This window comes from Scatophagus argus, chromosome 21 (genome assembly GCF_020382885.2).
Source record: "Scatophagus argus isolate fScaArg1 chromosome 21, fScaArg1.pri, whole genome shotgun sequence".
Lineage (NCBI taxonomy): Eukaryota > Metazoa > Chordata > Actinopteri > Scatophagidae > Scatophagus > Scatophagus argus.
This window is the reverse complement of record NC_058513.1, coordinates 2,626,129-2,647,160: the sequence shown is the minus strand read 5'-3', so window position 1 is coordinate 2,647,160 and position 21,032 is coordinate 2,626,129. Positions and strand designations below refer to the sequence as shown.

Sequence of the window (21,032 nt, the reverse complement as noted above, 5' to 3'; positions counted from 1 at the left end):
GTGTCACCAGACAAACCCATAACTTAGGGGGAAAAAAAAGAAAAAGTTCACACTCAGGAAGTCAGTTGGAGGTTAAATTGAGCTTGAAATTTGCTCAACAGCTTTCTGATACTCTCAGCTGAAAATAAGTTTGACCCACATGAATAAATATGATTCACTTTGAAGTTTGTCTGCCATGAAGTGACAGAAGTGCTACAGCAAATATCCTCAGACTCCAAGTGGAACAGATACAGTAGAATTTGTGCGGGAGTGGCAGCTGCTGAGACCAGAGTGCTCATAACCATGTGTGTGATGCCTCTGAGGTCAGCTAAAGATTTATGGAGGACCGTTTAGAAGGTTGAATTCACCTCTTGATGCTTCCTACCATCTTGTCAGTTTTGGAATCCAGGGTCTTATGCATGCTGAGTGGAGCGCATTCTGGTTGCATCATGTAATGTCACGCTATTTGATGACCATAGCCATCAGGACTCACTCAGGACTCACTGTGCAGACAGAGGAACTAGTCAAGATATGCCAATCAGGATTTAGGGTGCTAACGTTATAGAAGTGCTTTTCTGAAGCATCTGTGTATCAGCGCAGGTAAAAGGACAGTAGCATATCCTCATAAATTATCTCCCTGTAGTGACACAAGAATCTGACAATGCAATACATGTCACAGTACAGGAGTTATGATTTAATATATTACGATATTTTGCAATACTGCAAGACCTATTGTTTCACAGACCTGCGTTTTTTCCGCTAACATTTGCGATATGTGCTTACTTCTTCCTGTCTTGGTTGACCTTATGTTGGAGGTGAAGAGCCAATGGGCTGATGAAAGATTACAACACTGCTATAAAGCAGTCAGGGGTTTAAACACAACACAAAATGAGCTGCTGATACAAATCTTTGCATGTAATTAATCAAAAATCACTGTTTTTTGAGGAGCGATACAGTGATGCAGATACTAAAGTTTATTGATATTTTCTACTTGTTAGACAAATACTACACTGTGAGTGCGGCTACTTATTTTTTTTTTAGTTGTTCTAATTTTTGATAAAAAAGTAGAGGCAGGCTGCCTACCTTGAAATAAAGACCACAGCACTGGTGTCCTGACTTTCATTTCCCAATATGGGTGAAAAAACATTTGATCCTACACTTCTCATAATGTAGTTTCTTTGTTTCCTTTGTTAGACCCTTCCTGCTCAGTTAACCCATACAGGATTTCTGTGCAAACTTCCAAGCCCAAGTTGAGATAACCCTGCTGAGGTCACTGTGACTTCATCAGGTGTATATTCTAAGAGTTGGCAAAGTTCCTGCAGAGCCACAGAACACATAATACAACTGTTTTCACTGGCTCAACAGTACCCACCATGACTAGTGAAGTGACTGCGACCTGTAAAGTCAGCAGTACTTTTTTTAATGCGCATCTTGCTGCCTCTTCCTTCCTGTCTTGCTGGCTCCTTCCCTCACTCATGTTTCTGTGTGTAGGCATGCGTCCACTCCACTATGCAGCGTGGCAGGGAAAAGCAGACTCAGTCTTATTGTTACTGAGAGCCGGCTCTTCAGTCAACTCCCTTTCCCATGACGGACAGATACCGTTGCATCTCTCTGCTCAGTATGGACACTATGAGGTGGTAGGTACACACACGCAGAGATATTTCAACTGCCAAAGGCAAAGTTCCAGTGCCTTACCAGGCTTCCCATTCCACTGAAATCAACCCCCTTTGTGTCTCAGCCCATATTGTCCACTAACAATACAGGTAATACCATTAATGCCATGACGCAGGTTTTTCACAAGTCTACAGGCAGTGAACGCTGACGTTTCTTTCCTCCAGCCTCTTTTATTTGGCTCCTGGAATGTCTTAATGAATAGACACATATTCATGGACGCATACACACCTCAACCTGTCATGTAACCCACGGGGAAGGCCTGACCTCTTCAGCACGACACCATCAAACACCATCCTGAACAGAGGCCTAGTAGAGCTATCATATGTTCCTCTGTTGTGTTTGAAGACAAAACATCAACACACTCACACACACCAAATGTGTTGCGATGACTGGCATGTGAGCGCAGGTGATATCACTTATGTTTCCTTTCTCCCTTTCTCTCTCAGTCTGAGATGTTGCTGCAGCACCAGTCTAACCCCTGCCTGATGAACAAGGCAAAGAAGACTCCTCTAGATTTGGCTTGCGAGTTTGGAAGGCTGAAGGTTTGGCAATATTTGTGTGTGGTTTTCGTGTATGTGTGTGTGGGACCAATACCAGTGTATGAATATCAGTCAGGTCTTTCAAACACATTTTTCAACGTTAAGTATTACTCACCATCAATATGATGTGTGTAATTTGTTTAAGTTTCAAATGTTCCCTCTGTGGGATCAATAAAGGATGATCTTACATTTGAGGCTGATATTAGTATCTAAGGACAAGAGTGTGTGGCCATGTTAACAGCTCTGTGAGGCTGTACTTGCACTGACTGCTAACATTAACATACTATGACAAAGCTAACGTGTTGATCTTTGTGTAGCATGTTTTTGGTCATAATCTAAAACACTGGACAAAGGATGAAAAGTTAAGGAATCAGCAAAGTTATTACCTTGGTGGGGGGATATGAATTTCTTTACCAGATTTCTTGCCAATCCATCACATAGCTGAATTTCACTCAAAACCACATATGTAAACCTCTTGGTGACACTGCAGGAAAAGTTGGGGGATCTCCAAATTCATTGAGATGCATCACCTGGGAACCATAAGCTGTCCGTACCAAATTTTGTCCCAGGATTTGTCCACAGGGGATCATGGATATATGTAACAAATTTTCTGCTAATCCATCCAGCACTTGTTGAGACATTTCACCAAAGGGGCTGAGAGACTAAACCTCCATGTTAGTGATTAACTTTATTCATGTAGTCATCCTAATCCAATTATCTGCATTTCAAAACACCCTATTTGGCACTTTTTGCCCTTTTTAGATGGGGATGGCCTATGTCAAACATGAACTATGGCTTAGATGACATGACCCAGCTAAATTAAGCTTGTTTTGAGCAAAAAGAAAATAGGCTTCACACACGCACACTGTAGCATTGAAGGGATTGCAGATTGCAGTGCGTTTTACTATTTCTCTGTCACGTCGCCAGATAAGCCTGGCCGTGAGATGTATAGCTGGCCCTGTAATTCAGAATTAGACACACACACACACACACACACACACTCCCTATGCCTGTTAAATGTTCTCCCGTCTGGTCCGTGTTTGCAGTTTAGCTGTGAAAGAATAGAAGGCTTTGGGCTGTTTTTGTGACACACAGACTTTGTGAGTGACTCTGTGTGCGTGTGTGTGTGTGTGTGTGTGTGAGATTGGAGGCTGTGGTATCTTTAGACAGCTGCTGAGTAGTGGATAAGCCTCAGTGCACTAACTTGACCCTATATATAAGTTACCATATTCAGTATATTATTCAATCCATATACTCTTATGACACAACCTCAGATTGCTTGGGTTTGCATATACTGTATATTCAATTATTACTAATGCTGAAATTCGTGCCCTCATTCTGCCACTCTTCTGTTCTCAGAGCCTACTACATCTGAACTTCATTTTGGTGTCTTTGATTTCTCGTTAGGTGGCTCAGCTGCTGTTAAGCAGTAACATGGTGGCAGCGCTGTTAGAAGGGGAGGGAGGGCACGACAGCCCTGACTATCCATCCACCACCCCTCTCCACCTAGCAGCCAGGAACGGACACAAAGACATCATCAAGTAAGCTCACAGCTTTGAGCAGTGTGGATATTTACTGCAATAGAGTTCTATCACATGTCTGTTTACTTCATGTCTTGTTTCTGTCTACTTCAACCACAGTGACTGCTATGGCATAGCTTACAGCTGATACCTTGCTTTATGCTAATGCTACTGCTGCCAGTACTGCTTCTTCTGCCACTCCTGCTTCAACCACTGCAGTGCCACCGTTACAGTGGCTGCTATTACTCCACTGCAGCTACTTGTAATGTCTCTACCAACAATGATGCGGCTACTTTTATAACTAGTAAAGTTGTAACCGCCATAGCTGTCAGGGCTACTACGGTTACAATTACAGCTGCTACGACGTATGCTGCCAGTAACCACCATTACTATTGGTACTACTCTAACTACAATTGTTGTTACCACTGCTATCACCATTACTGCTGCTGTTATCGCTGTTACAATCGCTGTTATTTCAACAACCTGCGGCCGCTACCACTAGTGAATCTACTGTTACTTTTGCTAAGTCTACCACTATTAGCAGGACTGGAGCTATTTTTAATATTACTACTGCCATTACCACCATTATAGTACACAGAATAAGATGTAGATAGATGTGTCAGTCCTTAATTCACAGCTACATATGCTAAACATTTTGGCTCATTTATCTCTAGAGAGCAAAACCACTAGCGTCGGTGCTAACACAGACATTCTATGCTGTAGTGATATTTAACCCCTGTGACTTCACACTTTCAGATATTTCAGAGTGGCTCAATGTGTTTTTCTACGCCAGCGTATCTGTGTAAATATGTATGCACTTAGCCAAGTATCTCCACCCTTCCTCTCAGACATGCTTGCTAATGATTCCCATCCTTAATGATCAGGCTTCCTTTGCATACCCTCTCCTTCTCCTTAACTGCAATAGCAGACATGGAAGAGAAAAGATGAGCTTTAAACATGAGCAGGAAAAAAAACCCTTTTCTGCATTAGCACAGAAGTTTATTCAGAGTTTACTCAGCAGAATTTGGCTGTCATCTCCCACCAAGGGATTTATGTCTCTTCAAAGAGTGCCATACTTATACATTAGCCGTCTTATAGTACCTGCTGTTTGTATGGCTGGAGAAGCTTCTTAGATCTGGTTAGAACTGGAGCTGCATACATTTGCACACAGACAACCAGGAGATAAGATTTTGTCTCAGGGGAGATTTTTGTTGTTAATTTAGTATCATATATATATAACAGTGATGAGCGGGAATTGTAAAGAAGGTCATTCTTTTTTGATTGGGATAATTCATAAGGAAATTTGATCCTCAAAAGCATAGGAGAGCCCATGTTGAGAGACTTTGCCCTGAAGCATTCTTCACGTAATGTACACATGCATTGCAGTTTATGCAGAGAGTATGAAAGTAGTATGAAAACCAACCGCTTATCTGCAGGACAGACGTGGAGAGGCTTTATGGCAGCATTCAGACATTCAGCTGTCTGAAGGTTTCACAGAAAGATTAAAAGTATTGCTGCTGAGTAAAGGAAGAAGGTGCTGGTTACAATAGGTTTGCTTCAGACTCCTTTTTTCATTCTGCATGCTCTTAATATTTCTCCTCGATTTGTCCAACCCCCATCCCTATGCTGTCCCACTTAGTGTGATCCTGTCAAGTCAAGAGCATTTCAGTAGCATTCACATTTCACAAGTCACCATTAAGCTTTTTAACTAGTGTCAGCTCCACAAAAAGGCTGAGTTTACATCTGTGCAGTTGTGTAGTAGGAAAAGCATCAGGGTTAGATTTTTTTTTTAGGAATAAAGTTGGAATTTATGGGAAAATTTGGACTTATTGTTTAATTTGATTTGAGTTGAAAGGAAACATGTCGTAACAGATAAGGAAGAACTGTAGCATCCACCAGGCACATTGATGGCAACAATGTGCACGGAGTGGGTTAACATTCAGATAATGCCATGCACATGAATCCAACTAATATCCTCCAGCAGTGCTTCAGCGTTGTTTACATCTTCAAAACCTGACTCAACCTTCACACAGCAAGCTGAAGACCTCCTCCTCCCCTCCCTCCTCCTTCGCCGCTCTCTGGATACGACACCATCAGCATTCCTACAGATCCAGAGACATATTTGTCAGCTTGTGTGTGTGTACGGGGTTGGGTGGGTGGATGAGCAGGGGGTGTATGGCTTAATGAGATGTTACAGATGTCTGTAACATCTGAATGGATGAATCTGTTTCTGAGAGTTGCCTGCGGCTTTACGTGAGTGTCTCTGTTTTGATTTCCTAGGTTGTTGCTCAAAGCTGGTATTGATATCAACAGAGCCACCAAAGCAGGGACGTCGCTGCATGAGGCCGCCCTCTATGGCAAAACTGAAGTTGTGCGACTGCTGCTTGATGTAAGCATATAAATATCATTTCAGTTTTTCAGTTCAGCTGATGTGGGATTTTGAAGACTGACGCACATTTTTATGTCGAAGGTGTTGCTAGAAAGACTAGCACGACTTCACACTGCAATTCTAGTGTTATTCTTAAATAAAGGAGGCAGTCATCTGAGGGAGGATTTGTTTTAAAAGTGCATCTTAGCCACGGTAATCCCGCAGTGTGTGTCTGTGTGTGTGTCTGTGTCTTAGGCGGGCATCAATGTGAACATGCGCAACACTTACAACCAGACAGCTTTGGACATCGTCAACCAGTTCACCACCTCCACAGCCAGTAGAGAAATCAAACAGCTGCTCAGAGGTTAGTAGCTCTTATTTCTGAAATTTTGATTTTTGGTTGAGATGGCGGTAGAGGCAACAGCGGCTGCTAAGCGGCAAAGAGTGAGGGCAAAAGGAGCCTTTTGATGACGTTTGCGTGTCTTCTGTGTCTGTGCAGAGGCATCGAGCTCACTCCAGGTCAGAGCGGTGAAGGACTACTGGAACCTCCACGACCCCACTGCTCTTAACCTCCGGGCTGGAGATCTTATTATGGTACTTGTTTTTTGTCTCTTTAATGGCTGACTACTACACTAAATAAATAAGTTCACTGTGCAGTATACTCTTGAGAGTTCTGCTATACTCATAGCTAAATTGTCAACAGTGGCCCCAGTAACAACTTCACTTTTTTACCCTTTTACCCTTTGTTAGCTTTGTTTGTAATGCACTTGTTTATATGTTATTTTAAGGTCTCTATGCATGGAATTTTGATCTGACTTTTGCGGTGAATCTGACAGCAATGTGTAGTGGCAAGGCAATGTGTGGCGTATAGAAATATAAAAACCAGACTCTGGCTGGGATGCATGAAACTCTGTGTGGGTCCATGACCAAAAGTGCATGTGCACAACGCCGCCCCTTTATCTCCTATTTTCATGTCAAAACTTGCATCTGCTTTGCCGATCTTGTCTTGACCTGTCCATGGAGAGAATGGGAGAGAAGAGGGATAGTTCACAGGCTGGGTCACATTGAAATAAAAAGAAAGATGAAATTAATGAAGTAAAATTTAGCATTTTACACGTCTCTGTTAAGCAATCAGCAAAACTGGCTAAAAACAAAGAATAATTGCTTTTTTGCTAGATTCAGTCTTCACCTTAACATATAATTTTCCAGCCATTCTATAAACTGTATACACATGGTCAGGAGAGACTCATACATCCTCACTACACAGTTTTCATTCTGTTTATATATAGGAAATGTGTGGGTTTTTTTTGTAAGTATGCATTGTCAAAACATCTGGGCTGTGGAGTGTAAAATCCCAAGCTGTTACCTCTTGGTTTGCAGGTTGAAAATGTTTGTGAAAACTGATCTTTTTTGTGAGATGGATGAGTGACGGACGAACTCACTTCATATCATACGCTCTGCTTGCTGCACCTTTCCCAAGTGAAGGCTTGTTGTGTGTCTTGCCACCATGCAGGAATTACTGTACTCCTTGTCATTTGCAGGTGGACCATGTTCCATTTCCATAGTAGGGAAGCTACTGTAAAATCATTTCAGCTGAAATTCAGTTTGTACCTGCCTGCAGCTGCTTTACTCTGCCCATTCATTTTTGAGGGGAATCACAGTGATGATATCCTCAAGACTTTTGTGTGTGTTGTTAGGATTTGTGTGGGATGTTACAGGGTAATTATGTGTACCCTGAGCAGGAGACCACAGCAGAGAAACAGGCACAAACTTGCCGCTGTCACTCTCTCATTATCAACTTGTTTGTTCATTCCCCTACACACACACACACACACACACACACACACACACACAGTTTGCACAGATTTGTGTGGGTGCCCATTTGCGTGTGTTTATGTGCTTACTGCCGTGTATTCTGATAGCTTTGTACAATCTATTGTGACATCCCACACTCCTGTATGAACTCGTACGTTGTTGTTGTGTGGTATCCTGTCAGACGGCACAGCTCTTTGGGCATTTTGTTAACACTCACAATGAACAGACTGTGTATTTCCAGCTCATTGGCTCTCTCATTATGGTCTCAAAAGCATGCCTGGAGGAGTCGCATGCCACACACGTACTTAGAGTTGATGTACGTTTGACAAGGGAAAATGTTTGGAAAGTTCCTTTTTTTTTCTCTCTCTCTTTAATCAAACCTCTCGGTCTTCACATCACTGAAACCATTTGTTAGCGGCTGTTATAGTTTGGTCTAATGTGATTGTGAATCGTAGCGAGGCTAATGCTGTTTGCAGCGACACAAACATTTCAGCTAAAGTGTACTCATGATTTGTTGGTGTCAGGTCCTGGAGCAACACCCAGACGGCCGCTGGAAAGGTCACATCCATGACACCCAGCGGGGCACGGACCGGGTGGGCTTCTTTCCCCCTTCGGTGGTGGAGGTCCTCAGCAGACGAGCAGGTAGTCAAAAAAAAAAAAAAAAAAAAAAAAAAAGCACCTGCTTAAACTTAAAATACACTCAGCGGAGAAAAGTATCCCAGTATGCAGTATTTATTCATGCACTACACAGAAGTCCAAATTAGAGATACTTTATTTGAATATTATCTTATCTTATCTTATATTACATTAGGGAAATACTGTACTTTTTACACAGTGACAGCTGTAGTTACTTATTTTACTTTATACAAGCTACTACTTACAAATGGAGTCTTACATCCCTCAGGGTCAGTACAAGTCAATTAGTTCTAGTAACCTTTAGTAATTTGTTCAGGAATTTGCACCAGTAATGTAAGTGGTCTATGTGATCTTAAATAATGTTGTGTTCACTCAGATGAGCAAAGAAAAACTACCTGACGCTGGAGCTTGGTTGTCATGGAGTTTAGTTCACTGTGTGCACTGAACATAGAGCAAACTGGGTGTATTGCATAATGCACAGAGAGTATAAGAGGGGCTGTACAGCAAGAATAAATGTTTACTATATCCAACCCTGACTGTGGTAACTTTGTCACAGGATCAGATTAGACCTTGACACGCTGTGGACTTGAGCTGACGGAGTGGCATTAAAAGGGCCTAACTTAACCCAGTGCACTGCTTATATCTGGGCTAAGAATATATTTCGATTCACGGCACTCGTACACAAGCAGGGTCTGTCATGTTGGTGTGCATGATCACTGGAGGATTCAGCGTGCTTTTAAATCATCTGATTTAATCCCTGTGAATAAAAGAAATATGATCCCCCTGCTTGTTTTGCCGCTGTAAAGCCACTGGCGTTCAAACAGAGGGACGAGCACAGTGAGGGGTCCAGTGACCACAGCAGACATAGATGCACACGCACAAACTTAAACACTTCAATGCTAGGTCCTCAACAACCCAGGCACACACACAGACACACATTAATAGGATTACTATGACCAGATTGCGAAGTGTCAGCTCAGTGCTAAAGCCCTTACAGTCTACACTGGGATATTGTGTGTGTGTGTGTGTGTGTGTGTCTGCCCGTTCATTCTTGAAAGAAAGAGAGACAAGAGAAAGAGAGTTTGACTTTAAGTAGATGACAGGCTTTTTGCTTATGAGGCAAACTCAGCAGTGTCTGAGAGCATGTGTGTGTGTGTGTGTGCTTGAGCTCTGTGATAATGTCAGTGGTGTCAGTAACTGTGAACCAACAACACACAAGGGAAAAGTAAGCCCTTTCAGCGTCGCTGGTGATCTTACACTCCCATTCAGCAGCTTCTTATGTAACACCAGAGGGGATTTACAGTGAATTTGCCCTTTTTAGCTGTTGTTCCATATATCCATTGAACAAAAATACATGATAAAGTTCATAATCAGCTCACCAGACTTCAAAAAGGTGTTGTTTTTTTGTTTTTTTTACAGCCTTATAGTCTACTGTACAGTTACAGTACTCCCATACTTGTGCATGCAGTTCAAACTAACAAACACACAAGCATGTACGTGAAGTTCATTTCCCTCATTCATGCATGCCAGCCTCAGTCCCAACTTGTCTCACTGACCATAGGGGGCACCCTTTCCCGTCAAGCCTCAATACATTGTCAACGACACCAGTTTGCATCCAGAGCTCCTCCCTCGAGCCACGGCCCCGCCCTTCAGACTGACGACTCATACAGCCAGGGCTGTGATCCCACAGGTATACACACACACACAATCTCCAACTTCCTCCCATCTGCTTGGTTTCTGTTCAAAAGTTCTGACGCTTTCATGATCTCTAAGGTAAGCATGGATTAGTGAGTGAGCCTACAAGGCACAGACCCAGGGGCCCAAGGGGTCAGGGGGCCCCTTTGGCTAGAGCCACTATTTGAAATTACTAATAAGAGACAGCACACAACCACAACAACACAAACTAAATGACCTCAAAGATAACCACAAAAAGAAATAAAAGTGCTAAAAAGAGATACAAACTGGCCAGAAATGACATGGCTGTAGTGTTTGTAGTTGTTTTTGTCTCTTTTAGCCTTGAAGTCTTGCTCCTATGTGGAAGGAGCATGTATGTGCCCATGGGTCCATCTTCTCATAATCAGTCCATGTTCTCAGGTTTCACATTTCCCTCCCAAACAGCACCCTGATCCCAGTCTCTTCTCGATCAGTCCTCTGGTGCTCAGTGTTGGCTTGATAGGTCCTCTCCCAGCTACAGTATGTTGGGTATACAGTGAGTGTGTCTAAAGTGTGTGTGTGTGTGTTTGTTAGGTGCTCTACCTGACAGTCAGCTCTCAGCCCCAGCTAGTCCTGCTAGCCCCACTCAGGACATTTGGGTCCTCAGGAGCTCTCCCACTGGTAAGGGTGTGTGATCCCTCAGGCCCTGTGTGAACCTGTAGACCAGATCCCATCCCAGCCATTCCGATAAACCGTGCCTCTTTAAAGAAGCTTATTCCCATCTTTATCCCTTTATGTCCCAAAGTCTTGACCTTACCATGCTACCCTGCAAATCCTACAAACCCCCACTGCCACCCAAACCCCTAATAATCCATTAACCCCAACTATAGTTGTCTGGCAGCAGGACACAATGGTAAGTGAGCAGCACTTCCTTTCGAGCCTTTTCTTTTACTCCTCTGCTGCCTCTGTCTGTCGCCTCAGGTTTTTGTAGCTTGCAGGTATAACATCTCTGTTTGTATACTCCTTCTCTCACCACCCCCCGTCTCTCAACCCAACTGGTCAATGCAGATGGCCGCCCATTTAGAGCCGGGGTCTGCTCCGAGGTTTCTTCATTCTAAAAGGCAGTTTTTCCTCACCACTTTCGCCAAGTGCTTGCTCATAGGGGAATGTTGTGTTCTCTGTATTACAAAATTTAATTAAAGAGTTTGGTCTAGACCTGCTCTAATTGGAAAGTGTCATGAGATAACTTTTGTTGTGAATTGGCGCTATATAAATAAACTGAATTGAATTGAACTACCTCCACCCTGCACAGGAAAAACAAGTCTTTTCTTCTAATGCTGCATAATGGAATTTGGAAGTTTTCTTTTTCATAAGCAAAGAGATGTAATCTATAACTGCTTCTTAATTTGAAACTAGTAATCTAGCTGCTATTTTTTGCAGGCTAACAAAAATTTTAAAGGAATTTGATATTTAAAAAAACGTTTTTGTTTTTTAGCTTTGCATAAATGCATTAACATGTTGCATCTTATTTGCTTAATCTATACTCTAATCTGTTATATTATATATATAATATATATATATATATATATATATATAATCTGTTTGTCTGGATAAACTGTTTTTGTCAAGAAAAAGTCCTCCTGAAAATCACAAGTAGTCGTTTATACATTTCTGTTAATTTGTGAGCTGAAAGAAGGTCGGTCGAGCTTCAGACTCGTTGATAAACCTCTTGCCTGTTTCTATCTGCTCCCAGTTTTTATGCTAAGCTAAGCTAAACTAAGCTCCTCCCAGTCTGTACTCCATACCTGGGTATGTCTCAAAGTTCTCATTCAGGAAGAAAACAAATAAGGGTATTTCCTAATATCTCAAGCTAATCATTTAGGTGTGAATAGGACTTGCTAATCCCTGCTGTGTACTCAGACCACATACCTTTGGCTACAAAGTACACCTTACAACTTGCCCTCTGTCCTGATTTCGTAACTCGGATTTTCTGCAAGTCTCATTTTACATCACAACCTCTTTCTGTCTTTTCTGTTTCTTTTTTTTTTCCCGCTTTTTGTTTCTCTTTCTCTCCCCCTCAGGTGACAGAAACAGCGTTGGCAGTGCCGGCAGTGTGGGCAGCAGCCGCAGCGCCGGTAGTGGCCAGAGCTCAGAGAGTGGTCACAAACAGAATGGGGCTCAGAATCGACACAATGCTGACACCGGCAAGGTTAGATCTGCTCACAATGACCAGGGAGAGCACCTGCAAGTAAGAGCAGGCCAAACACATGTGCTGTTCCTCAGACTGTATGCAGGATGTTCAGTCCATGTTAATGTGTAAAAAGTTTCCATTTCCAGTGCTGTTTATAAGAATCTAGAAGACGGCATACAGAAGCCTTCTAAACTAATGTGGTGCTCAGACATTGTCATTCTAACACACCTGTTTAAGCAGAATGATTTTCATACCTTATGATCTGACCTGCCATGGCAGATATTGTCTGCAGTGTATAAGTGTAAATCTGCAGTGTAATCCTGAAGATTCAGCTGCGTTTTTTCATTTTTGTCTACCTTCATGTTTTGTTTTGTTTTTGTTTTTTTTTTTGCATGCAGCTGGCTCCCCCTGCTGGTGAATCAGGAGACCATCTCCACATTGCAGCACTAGACCACAACAAACAGGCAGATGGAACCACAGGTCTGTACTGCCCCTCTCCTCTTTCGCTGCTCCTTTCGACTAAAAAAAAAAACACTCATGATGTTATGAGAGGACAGTCATGGTAACACAATGGAACGGTTGCTGTGAAAGCACATGTGCTATGTGTGCTATGATTGGGCAGAATTTCCTGACAGTCCATACGCACGGTATAGTTACTTACTTAGCACTTTTGTATGACCGTCTGTGTCTGCAGAAGGTGTCACTTCTGCTTACCCCTGCTCGGAGCATTATAATCCTGCTACAGTTAGCGCCGTTTGGGGCGGTGTGTTCCACTGCATCCACTTAAAAGCTTAGAAAGTAGGCTGTGATCTGAGGTAGGGAAGGCACTGGTTAGTTAACTTTCCGTCTCATCCAGAGGCCTTCCATCCCCCGCGAGTCGTGAAGGCCCTGTTGTGCTTTCATTACTGTCTCAAAATATGTCTTATAGATTCATAACATACATTATGTTGTTTCATTTCCTTTCAATATCCCAAAATTCTGCTAACAGTAAAGTTATGACTTTTTCCCCAGATCAAAATCTCAGATGTTTCGTCTAAACGGCTGTCCTAATAATTATTATTATTTTGGAGAATTAGAATATTTTTGATCTGTCTTGAAATGATGCCAGTGTAAGAAAACTAAGTCACTGTATTTCCTGAGACATTCTGGAACTCATTTCAAAGGTTTACTTCATGGGAAAGCAAGTGTGGCTACTTGTACTGGAGGAATGTGATTAAAGATAAATGTAGCAGTAGTGCATTTGTTCTGCAGATTGAGCTGTTATTGCGGTCAGTCTGAAAGGAAATGAGATGGAAGGCTTACCTCACCTCACCACAGAAACTAATAAAATCACAAACTCCTCTCAACCACGCAACCCATAAAAGCACCCAGTTACCTCTCTAAGAAAACACCAAAGACTTGAAAATGTCTGCCTTCGCACGCCGTTAGATGTGCTTGACAGGTGCAGAAACATTAAAAAGTGCACTTGTTTCTGGTATTCTGTTCCTGCCGAGGGGGGTCTTTGAAAGTGTTAAGGACCGATGTGCTGGATAAAGCAGAGGATCTCAGGCTGAACAGAAAGGAGGGTTAAAGCGAAGGGGAAGAGAAACAAGGAGTGGGAGGGAGGGGTCGGAGGGAGGAGACAGTAGCAGGAACTGAAAAAGCAAAAACATATTTGTTTAATGAACAAGAGTTGAAGAAAATTGTCTGCTCCTCATGAAGGATGAAATGCCAAACATCAGGAGCCCTGCCGCTCTCGTTCCTCCTGAAGGGTAAGAAGTCATGTATGGATTTAATGGGATGTTTGGTGTTTAGTCAGGGCTGCAGGGGATCAGCTAGTTCTGTCACTAGACTGAGGAGTCTACTCACCTCAAAGTTTATTATGTTTATTCACTGACACTGTGATGTGTAGGCAGTGAGACAGTGTAGATGAAAGCAGAGGAAATGCTCCAGACAGACTGATGCTGAATTTTCTGTGATTTTTTTTTTTTCCCCTCCCTGTTGTTATTCAGGCGCAAAATACAAATCAAAAAAAAAGAACAAAGAAAAAAAGCATATATATATTTAAAGAAGTGTAACTGTTGGACTTAGTGAGGAGCAGCCCACATCTTGATCCACAAAGCGCTTTGTGTTTGTCTGTAGCCCTGAGGCCTAAAATACCTCTCCACTTGGTGCTGTTTGACTCTTTTGAGAGACCGGGTCCCCTCACCTTCACAACGCAGTAGAGGAAAATAGAACCCGAAAAACAGAGCAAAGTGAAGTGAAGAAAGAAAAAGTAACACAGGAGCAGGAATAGCTCTTAGGTTCTTTGCTTAATTAGCAAATTAATTAATACTTCTGCGCACTCTTATGTATGTCACTGAAAGCATAGCCTTTTAATAATTGCAAGACGGAGACGTCACCCATTGGTTTGTGGACTACTGTTCAAAGCCTCAAGTTTGGCAATATGGCCTTTTTTTTTGAGTCAGGAGTGACCATATTTGGATATACTGGGTACATTGCAATGTCTCTGTCCTGACAAAGTGGCCACGACTCAAAGCATACCCTCATTTCTAATCTGTTTAACTCTGAATGGGACCATAATTTACAAAATTGATCTTAATCATACTTTTTTTCTTCCTTTTTGCTAAAATCAAATGATTTGCTCTTGACCTTTTTGACCTTGCTTTCTTCTCTCTTCCATCACTTAAACTGTCCTGAAAGTTGCTTCATAGATAAAGGTTATTTTAAAGTGCGAAAATTAAAAGACAGATCCTGCCATAATGAATGGCCAAAAGAGCAGAATTAAAAGGTGGAGAAAACAAAACGCTCGCCTCTGGCAAAAGAGAGTCAGAGGTAGAGAAAATGGGAGGAAAGGTGCATTCCTCACACATCTGTGGTAATGTGTCATGACTGACACAAAGATGAGTCATCGGTGTGTTCAGTGGGTTTCAGATTAGGTAGATAGCACAGCTTTACTCACCTGAAAAGAGTCAACAACAAACCCCATTACCCATACAGCTGCATGGAGGATTCAACGTGGCTTCACTTACATGGCTGAGGTTAATGCAGACTGTATTAGTCTTGCTTGCTTTACGTAGATTACTTTCTCTGGTTGGGTTTTGTTTGCTGACCCTGTAGTCCCTCATAATAAAGCATCTTTTGTTGGATGTCGTCCTGTACGATTGATCGACGGTGTGTATTGTCTAGGTGTTTCCCGTCGGCAGGTCAACGGCACTCCTCAGAAAGGCTTTGTGAGGCCGCAGCAGCTTCTGGAGGGGAAGGTAAGTCGAGTACAGTGTGTGTGTGAGAGAGAGAGAGAGAGAGAGCGAGAGAGAGAAGCCTTATAAATATCCTCCTCTCTTTTTGTTAGGACTCTGAGGCCATCTACCAGTGGTTGTGTGAGTTCCAGTTGGAGCAGTACACCGCTAACTTCATTAACGCTGGATACGATGTACCCACCATCAGCAGGATGACCCCTGAGGTGTGTGTATGTGGTTAACTAGCAATCAATTTTAAATAAATATGTGAAAATGAACACAGACGTCATGTTCAAGTAGCACAAGAATGCTACAAGCGCTGCAGAAATACATATGAAGGAACCCTTCAAAAGAAGGCTGCCAGTATATAAAATATTTATCAAAGTGACAGCTCTAAATACGTAAATAACAAAGCAATACAGAAATGAGAACAGCGGATCTAAAGAGGACCCTGAAGTGAGTGAACACGTCAGCTACGTGTCACCGCTGTGGGGAAATGATGTAGCATTGCTGATGTGAGATGGAGCTCTCGGAGTAAAGGTGATGTGCATCTCTAATAACATCAGAGCCATGTAATCAGAGTTCATCAATGTTCACTGCCCCTAGGAAACCTTACATCCATCCATCCATTTTCTATACCACTTATATCAGGGTTGCGGGAACCTTACATTTAGGTTGTTATTGTTGTTAAACGTCTCTCAGTTTGCTTGTTTTATTTATTTGCAACATCTTTGTTGTATTTTATTTGCTCATTTCGTCGGGTTGTTGAGCACTTCCAGCCATCATAGTCGCCCCTGTTGCCCATTTCTAACCACCTTGGACAGTGTCTACTACTCTACATATGCCTGCTGTCATTAACATTGTTGACATTGTATTGTACCGGTACCTCTCATTTTCGCCTCAATCAAGTTCAGTTTACTGGCTTGAAAATGCGGTGAGTGAGATTCACCAGGACACACTGGGTGCTGTGCTGGTTTATTTTTAAACTGAGTTGGCATGACTGTAGTCAACATAAATGAATATTCATTGCACTGTAGCAGTCAATTGCCGATATCTGAATGATGAAATGTCCTCATTTCTTTTCTCTTCATTGGCTTCTTACATGTGTTTTATTCTTCAGGACCTGACAGCCATCGGAGTGACCAAACCGGGCCACCGAAAGAAGATTTCGATGGAAATTGGAAAACTGAGCATCCCTGAGTGGCTGCCTGATTACATTCCTGTGAGAAAACCCCTCGAATATAAGAAGAATCAGCTTTATTGACAGTGTATATATTTTTACATACACACACTGAATTCGTCTTATCGTTATTTGACCCATCCTTAGTTGAACACACACATGCAACACCCGGCAAATTACATGCAGTGAAACACACACAGGAGCAGTGGGCTGCCACTGTCAGGCACCCAGGGCACAATTGAGGCATAAGTGCCTTGCTCAAGGGCACTCAGCCAGCTAATGGAGGGAGGGGAGCATTTTGTCATTAATCACTCCACCACACCCAAATTCTTCCTGCCCGTCCGGTGGGGGAATCAAACTGCCGACCCCCCTATCTCAAGCCTACTACTACCTCTCTTGGATTCTCTCACACAATTAAAACTGCTGCTTAAAATCAGCAAATCACAACCTCCAGAGGATTATGACTCTTGTGATGAACTTGTCTTGTTGTTTTCTGTCTCTTTTGGTGTTGTGTTTGCTGCTGCTCAGTCAGACCTCGGTGAGTGGTTGAGTGTGATCGGACTGCCTCAGTACCAGAAGAGGTTGTGTGACAATGGCTATGACTCCATCTCTATTGTCAAAGACATCACCTGGGAGGACCTGCAGGAGATAGGCATCACCAAACTGGGTGAGGAATTGGATCAGAGTAATAAATTTATTTATTTATTTATTTTACTTTGTCATCACCCTCCTCCACTTTTGTGCCTACATCACATAGTTTCTTTTTTATGAATTTTAACTAAGTTGAAATGAGTGATTTGCACTGATTTTAGACCATTCCATTTAAAGGTTTTCTGCACATTTTGTAGCATGAGAAAAATCCTTAAGCCCTAAAAGCGAGACTATGTAACATTTGAAGGAAGAGATAACATTTTCCCTCTTACAAATGAAAAGTTGAATTCTTAAGCACCAAAATGAAGCTTTTCTCTGTTCAGTAAACTTTGCTTTTTGTTGCTGCCTGGCTTGCTTGGGATGGTTAGTTAGTTAGTTTTAGATTCTAAACTTTACATAGATATTCTGTGTAACTGTCATTGGTGACTTTACGTTACTGACTTTGCCTTAGCAGCATATGATTTGACAAATACTCACACAGACAGAATAGTAGTAGTAGTAGTCATGGGCAGAGTATTCAGTATTGACTGATCTGGGGAGTAAATCAAAAAGCTGCTTTTCTGAAGTGTTAACATGTGCTGACACTGGGGAAGAAGACAGGAGCACATCTGATGCCATTGTGTGTCATTACAAAAGTTAAACAAGAGATGTTTGACAAGTAACATTATTTTAAACTTATGCATTTAGAGATGTCAGAGCAAATTTTATCCAATGAAGAAGACCCAGAGGTGTAGTTAAAATCCCCTAGAAAAACTAGTGAGTAAAGATTTTTTTTGTAACTATTGTTTTCAAGGATGGACAGAAGAAAAAACATTCACATTCAACAATTCCAAGCAAATGACTCGACAATCTTGGGAATCAAAGGCAAATTCATTGTTATCCTGTAATTTCCACTTACGGCCCGCAGAGGCCGCTGTTCGCTGAAACTTATGTAGTCTACCACTGTGTGCGCTGCAGTCAGTAGATTGTAATGACTGCTGTCTCTCTGTCGCAGGCCATCAGAAGAAGCTAATGTTAGCAGTGAAGAGACTTTGTGACCTGCAGCGCTCTCGTAACCAAGCCGACAGAGCTGGAGGCGGGACTCTCCGACGGAAGCCTCCTGCCGCCCTGGAGCTGGTGGCCATCGAACACACACCGACACACAACGTGCACGCTCACTGTCGCTCTGACGCTCCTTCTGATGACTGCTGTCCCTCCCCTCGCACCCCCAGGGCCCTCCTCTCCTTCCAGGACAGCGAGTTGAGTGCTGAGCTGCAGAGTGCTATGATGGGCAGGGCGGGAGGGGGCGCTGCCGAGGCGTTCAGCATTAAGGGTGTGACTCCTGCTGCCGCCATATCTGCCATGTCGGTCAGTCAGGAAAGCATTAGCATGCGATCACGAGGATCAGGGAATTCTGGAAATTCTGGAAATTCAAATTCCAGATACTCTCAAGATCACCAAGCTGCACCATTTTCAGCCAGGGTATGTAGCCAATCAGAGGAGAGTCTGGGGAGTGGTGCAGGGGAAGAGGCCAAACATGGAGGTAGCAGTCCTGGAGGCAGAAGTAGACAGAGACCCACAGAGATGTGGGAGCAGCAGAGTCGGTCTGCTACCCCCAACAAACTCCCATTCTCCCCACTGACTCCCCCACTAACCCCTAGCAAGATGCCTCGCTTTGCTTACCCAGCCATCCCACCAAAAGCCAAACACATGCAGTCCCCTAACCGCCTCTATCAACCTCATCACCACCCACCCTCCTCTCCTTCCTCTCCCTCTCCACAGCCTTCACCCACACAGAAGGCCTTCAGTTACCTCCATGCCCCGGCAGGAGGTGCCAACATGGCTCCTTGGGGGCTTACCAAGCCTCTGCCTGGAGCCGTTCCCCTGCTGGGACCCCGGCCTGGACAGAACGCAGCTAATGATGCCCAGCGAGGCTCGCACAAGAAGCGTGCCCAAAGCCTGACTCGCTACGCTCTGTCTGACGGCGAACCAGATGAAGATGACGACATCACGCCCCCTTGCAACTCTTCTTCCTCTGCAGCCATGCCCTCTTACGCCACCTTGTCTCGCAGGCCGGGGCGCGGGCACACAAGCGCCACAGGGGCCCAACGTCACATCAACCGTAGCCATTCGTTTGCCGTGCGATCCCGACGCAAGGGCCCACCGCCGCCACCACCCAAGAGGATGAGCTCCGTAAGCGACAGTCCAACACGCCAACCGGGAAATGGGAAAGTGGTCGAGCCAGTGGTGAAGGAAGGGGTGGAGACATCAAGCACAGGCAGTGTGAGAAGCATTGCAGCCAGGCTAGAGGGAAGCAGCAGCAGTCCGTCTAGGAGGATAGATATACCACCACCTCATATCCCAGTGTCACCTGTTTTCAGCCCTATTTCCTCCCCGATTCCACATGGGATGACTCCTCACCTCATCCTACAGCACTCCAAACCTATCCCTGCTCTGAGCCTGGGGGGCTTGAGGAGGACAGAAGTAGAGACTGACAGACAAGGTGGTGGAGGCACAGAAGGAACACTTGAAGAGAAAGCGAGGAAAAGTGAGAGAATATCAAAAATTGCTACTGCAACTCCAAAGCACAGCTCGGGAGACCACCTGCCCTTCGCTGAAGAAGGCAACCTCACTATCAAACAGCGGCCCAGGATAGCAGTTGTCACCCAAGCACATGCTGAAGTCAAGACCCCTCCAGAGGGTACAGTTCAGACCCCGAACAGCCTGGAGCTCCCGGAGTTCAACCTGAAAGAGTCTGACACAGTGAAAAGACGGCACAAACCCAAAGAGTCATCGACGCCTGAGGAGGCTACCACTCCCAGCAGAGATGATAACCATTTGCAAAACAACAGTCTCCGCACACACAATAACATCAGCACTATGCGTGACGATGAATCTCACCTGGTGGGGAATGTTTTCCAGAGAGTGGGCTCCATGGGAAAAGGCCCCAAACCTCCAGTGTCCTCAAAACCTTGCAGTCCTCTCAAACAGCCCACTAACAGCAAACCAACAACCCCCCAGAAAACAGTCTCTTCTGTACAAGCTAGTGCACAAACCGCCATTCCTAAACTAACCAGCGTACAAATTCACACAGTCTCCCCGAAGGTGGGTGGCAGCGTACACACACAAACATGTCCGCCCAGTCCCAAACCTGTGAAACACCCACAGCCAGTGATGTCCAAACCAGAGAGTCCACAGAAAGCAGCTGTTTTGTCTGCATCGAGACTCCCGCAGCCCAGCGTAGCCTCGACGTCAACAGCAGGTAACCCTGAATAGTAAACTCAGCTTGCTTTTTGACCGTATCTGCCTCATGAAAGAATTGTATTTTCACAAGAAATGCCTGTACTTTGGATGATAGATCATCTCCTCATTTCTTGTCCCTCAGGGCCGAGCCCCGCCATGGTCCAGAACATTGCGTTTGCTGCTCCATCCTCTCCAGCTTCAGCCTCTTCGCACCCAATCTCAACATTACTGTGTCAGGCAGGGACACCCCTGGACGGTGCAGCCGGTCTGGAGGTGCTGGCCCAGAAGAGGCTGGAGAAAACCAGTACATCACTGGAAGCTGCTCTCAAAGTGGTGGAGAACAAACTGGCACAGGACAGCAGTGTGGACGGGTAAGGACTACATAC

General features: G+C 43.9%; 1 protein-coding gene across 5 annotated transcripts in view; it reads left to right on the top strand.

Moving 5' to 3' along the window:
• The window catches only part of LOC124052195 (caskin-2-like), a 50,945-nt gene that overhangs the window by 27,715 nt on the left and 2,198 nt on the right, over positions 1-21,032 (top strand). For 2 of the 5 annotated variants that reach the window (XM_046376151.1, XM_046376152.1), the window contains exons 5-21: positions 1,471-1,616; positions 2,100-2,195; positions 3,600-3,733; positions 5,993-6,101; positions 6,336-6,444; positions 6,580-6,674; positions 8,420-8,537; positions 10,093-10,221; positions 10,779-10,865; positions 12,266-12,432; positions 12,774-12,855; positions 15,544-15,617; positions 15,707-15,817; positions 16,714-16,815; positions 17,302-17,440; positions 18,419-20,665; positions 20,789-21,017. In XM_046376151.1, coding sequence (XP_046232107.1) covers positions 1,471-1,616; positions 2,100-2,195; positions 3,600-3,733; positions 5,993-6,101; positions 6,336-6,444; positions 6,580-6,674; positions 8,420-8,537; positions 10,093-10,221; positions 10,779-10,865; positions 12,266-12,432; positions 12,774-12,855; positions 15,544-15,617; positions 15,707-15,817; positions 16,714-16,815; positions 17,302-17,440; positions 18,419-20,665; positions 20,789-21,017 — 4,174 coding nt within the window. The remainder of the gene's footprint in view (positions 1-1,470; positions 1,617-2,099; positions 2,196-3,599; positions 3,734-5,992; positions 6,102-6,335; positions 6,445-6,579; positions 6,675-8,419; positions 8,538-10,092; positions 10,222-10,778; positions 10,866-12,265; positions 12,433-12,773; positions 12,856-15,543; positions 15,618-15,706; positions 15,818-16,713; positions 16,816-17,301; positions 17,441-18,418; positions 20,666-20,788; positions 21,018-21,032) is intronic. The other 3 variants (XM_046376153.1, XM_046376155.1, XM_046376154.1) reach the window with 3 other exon arrangements.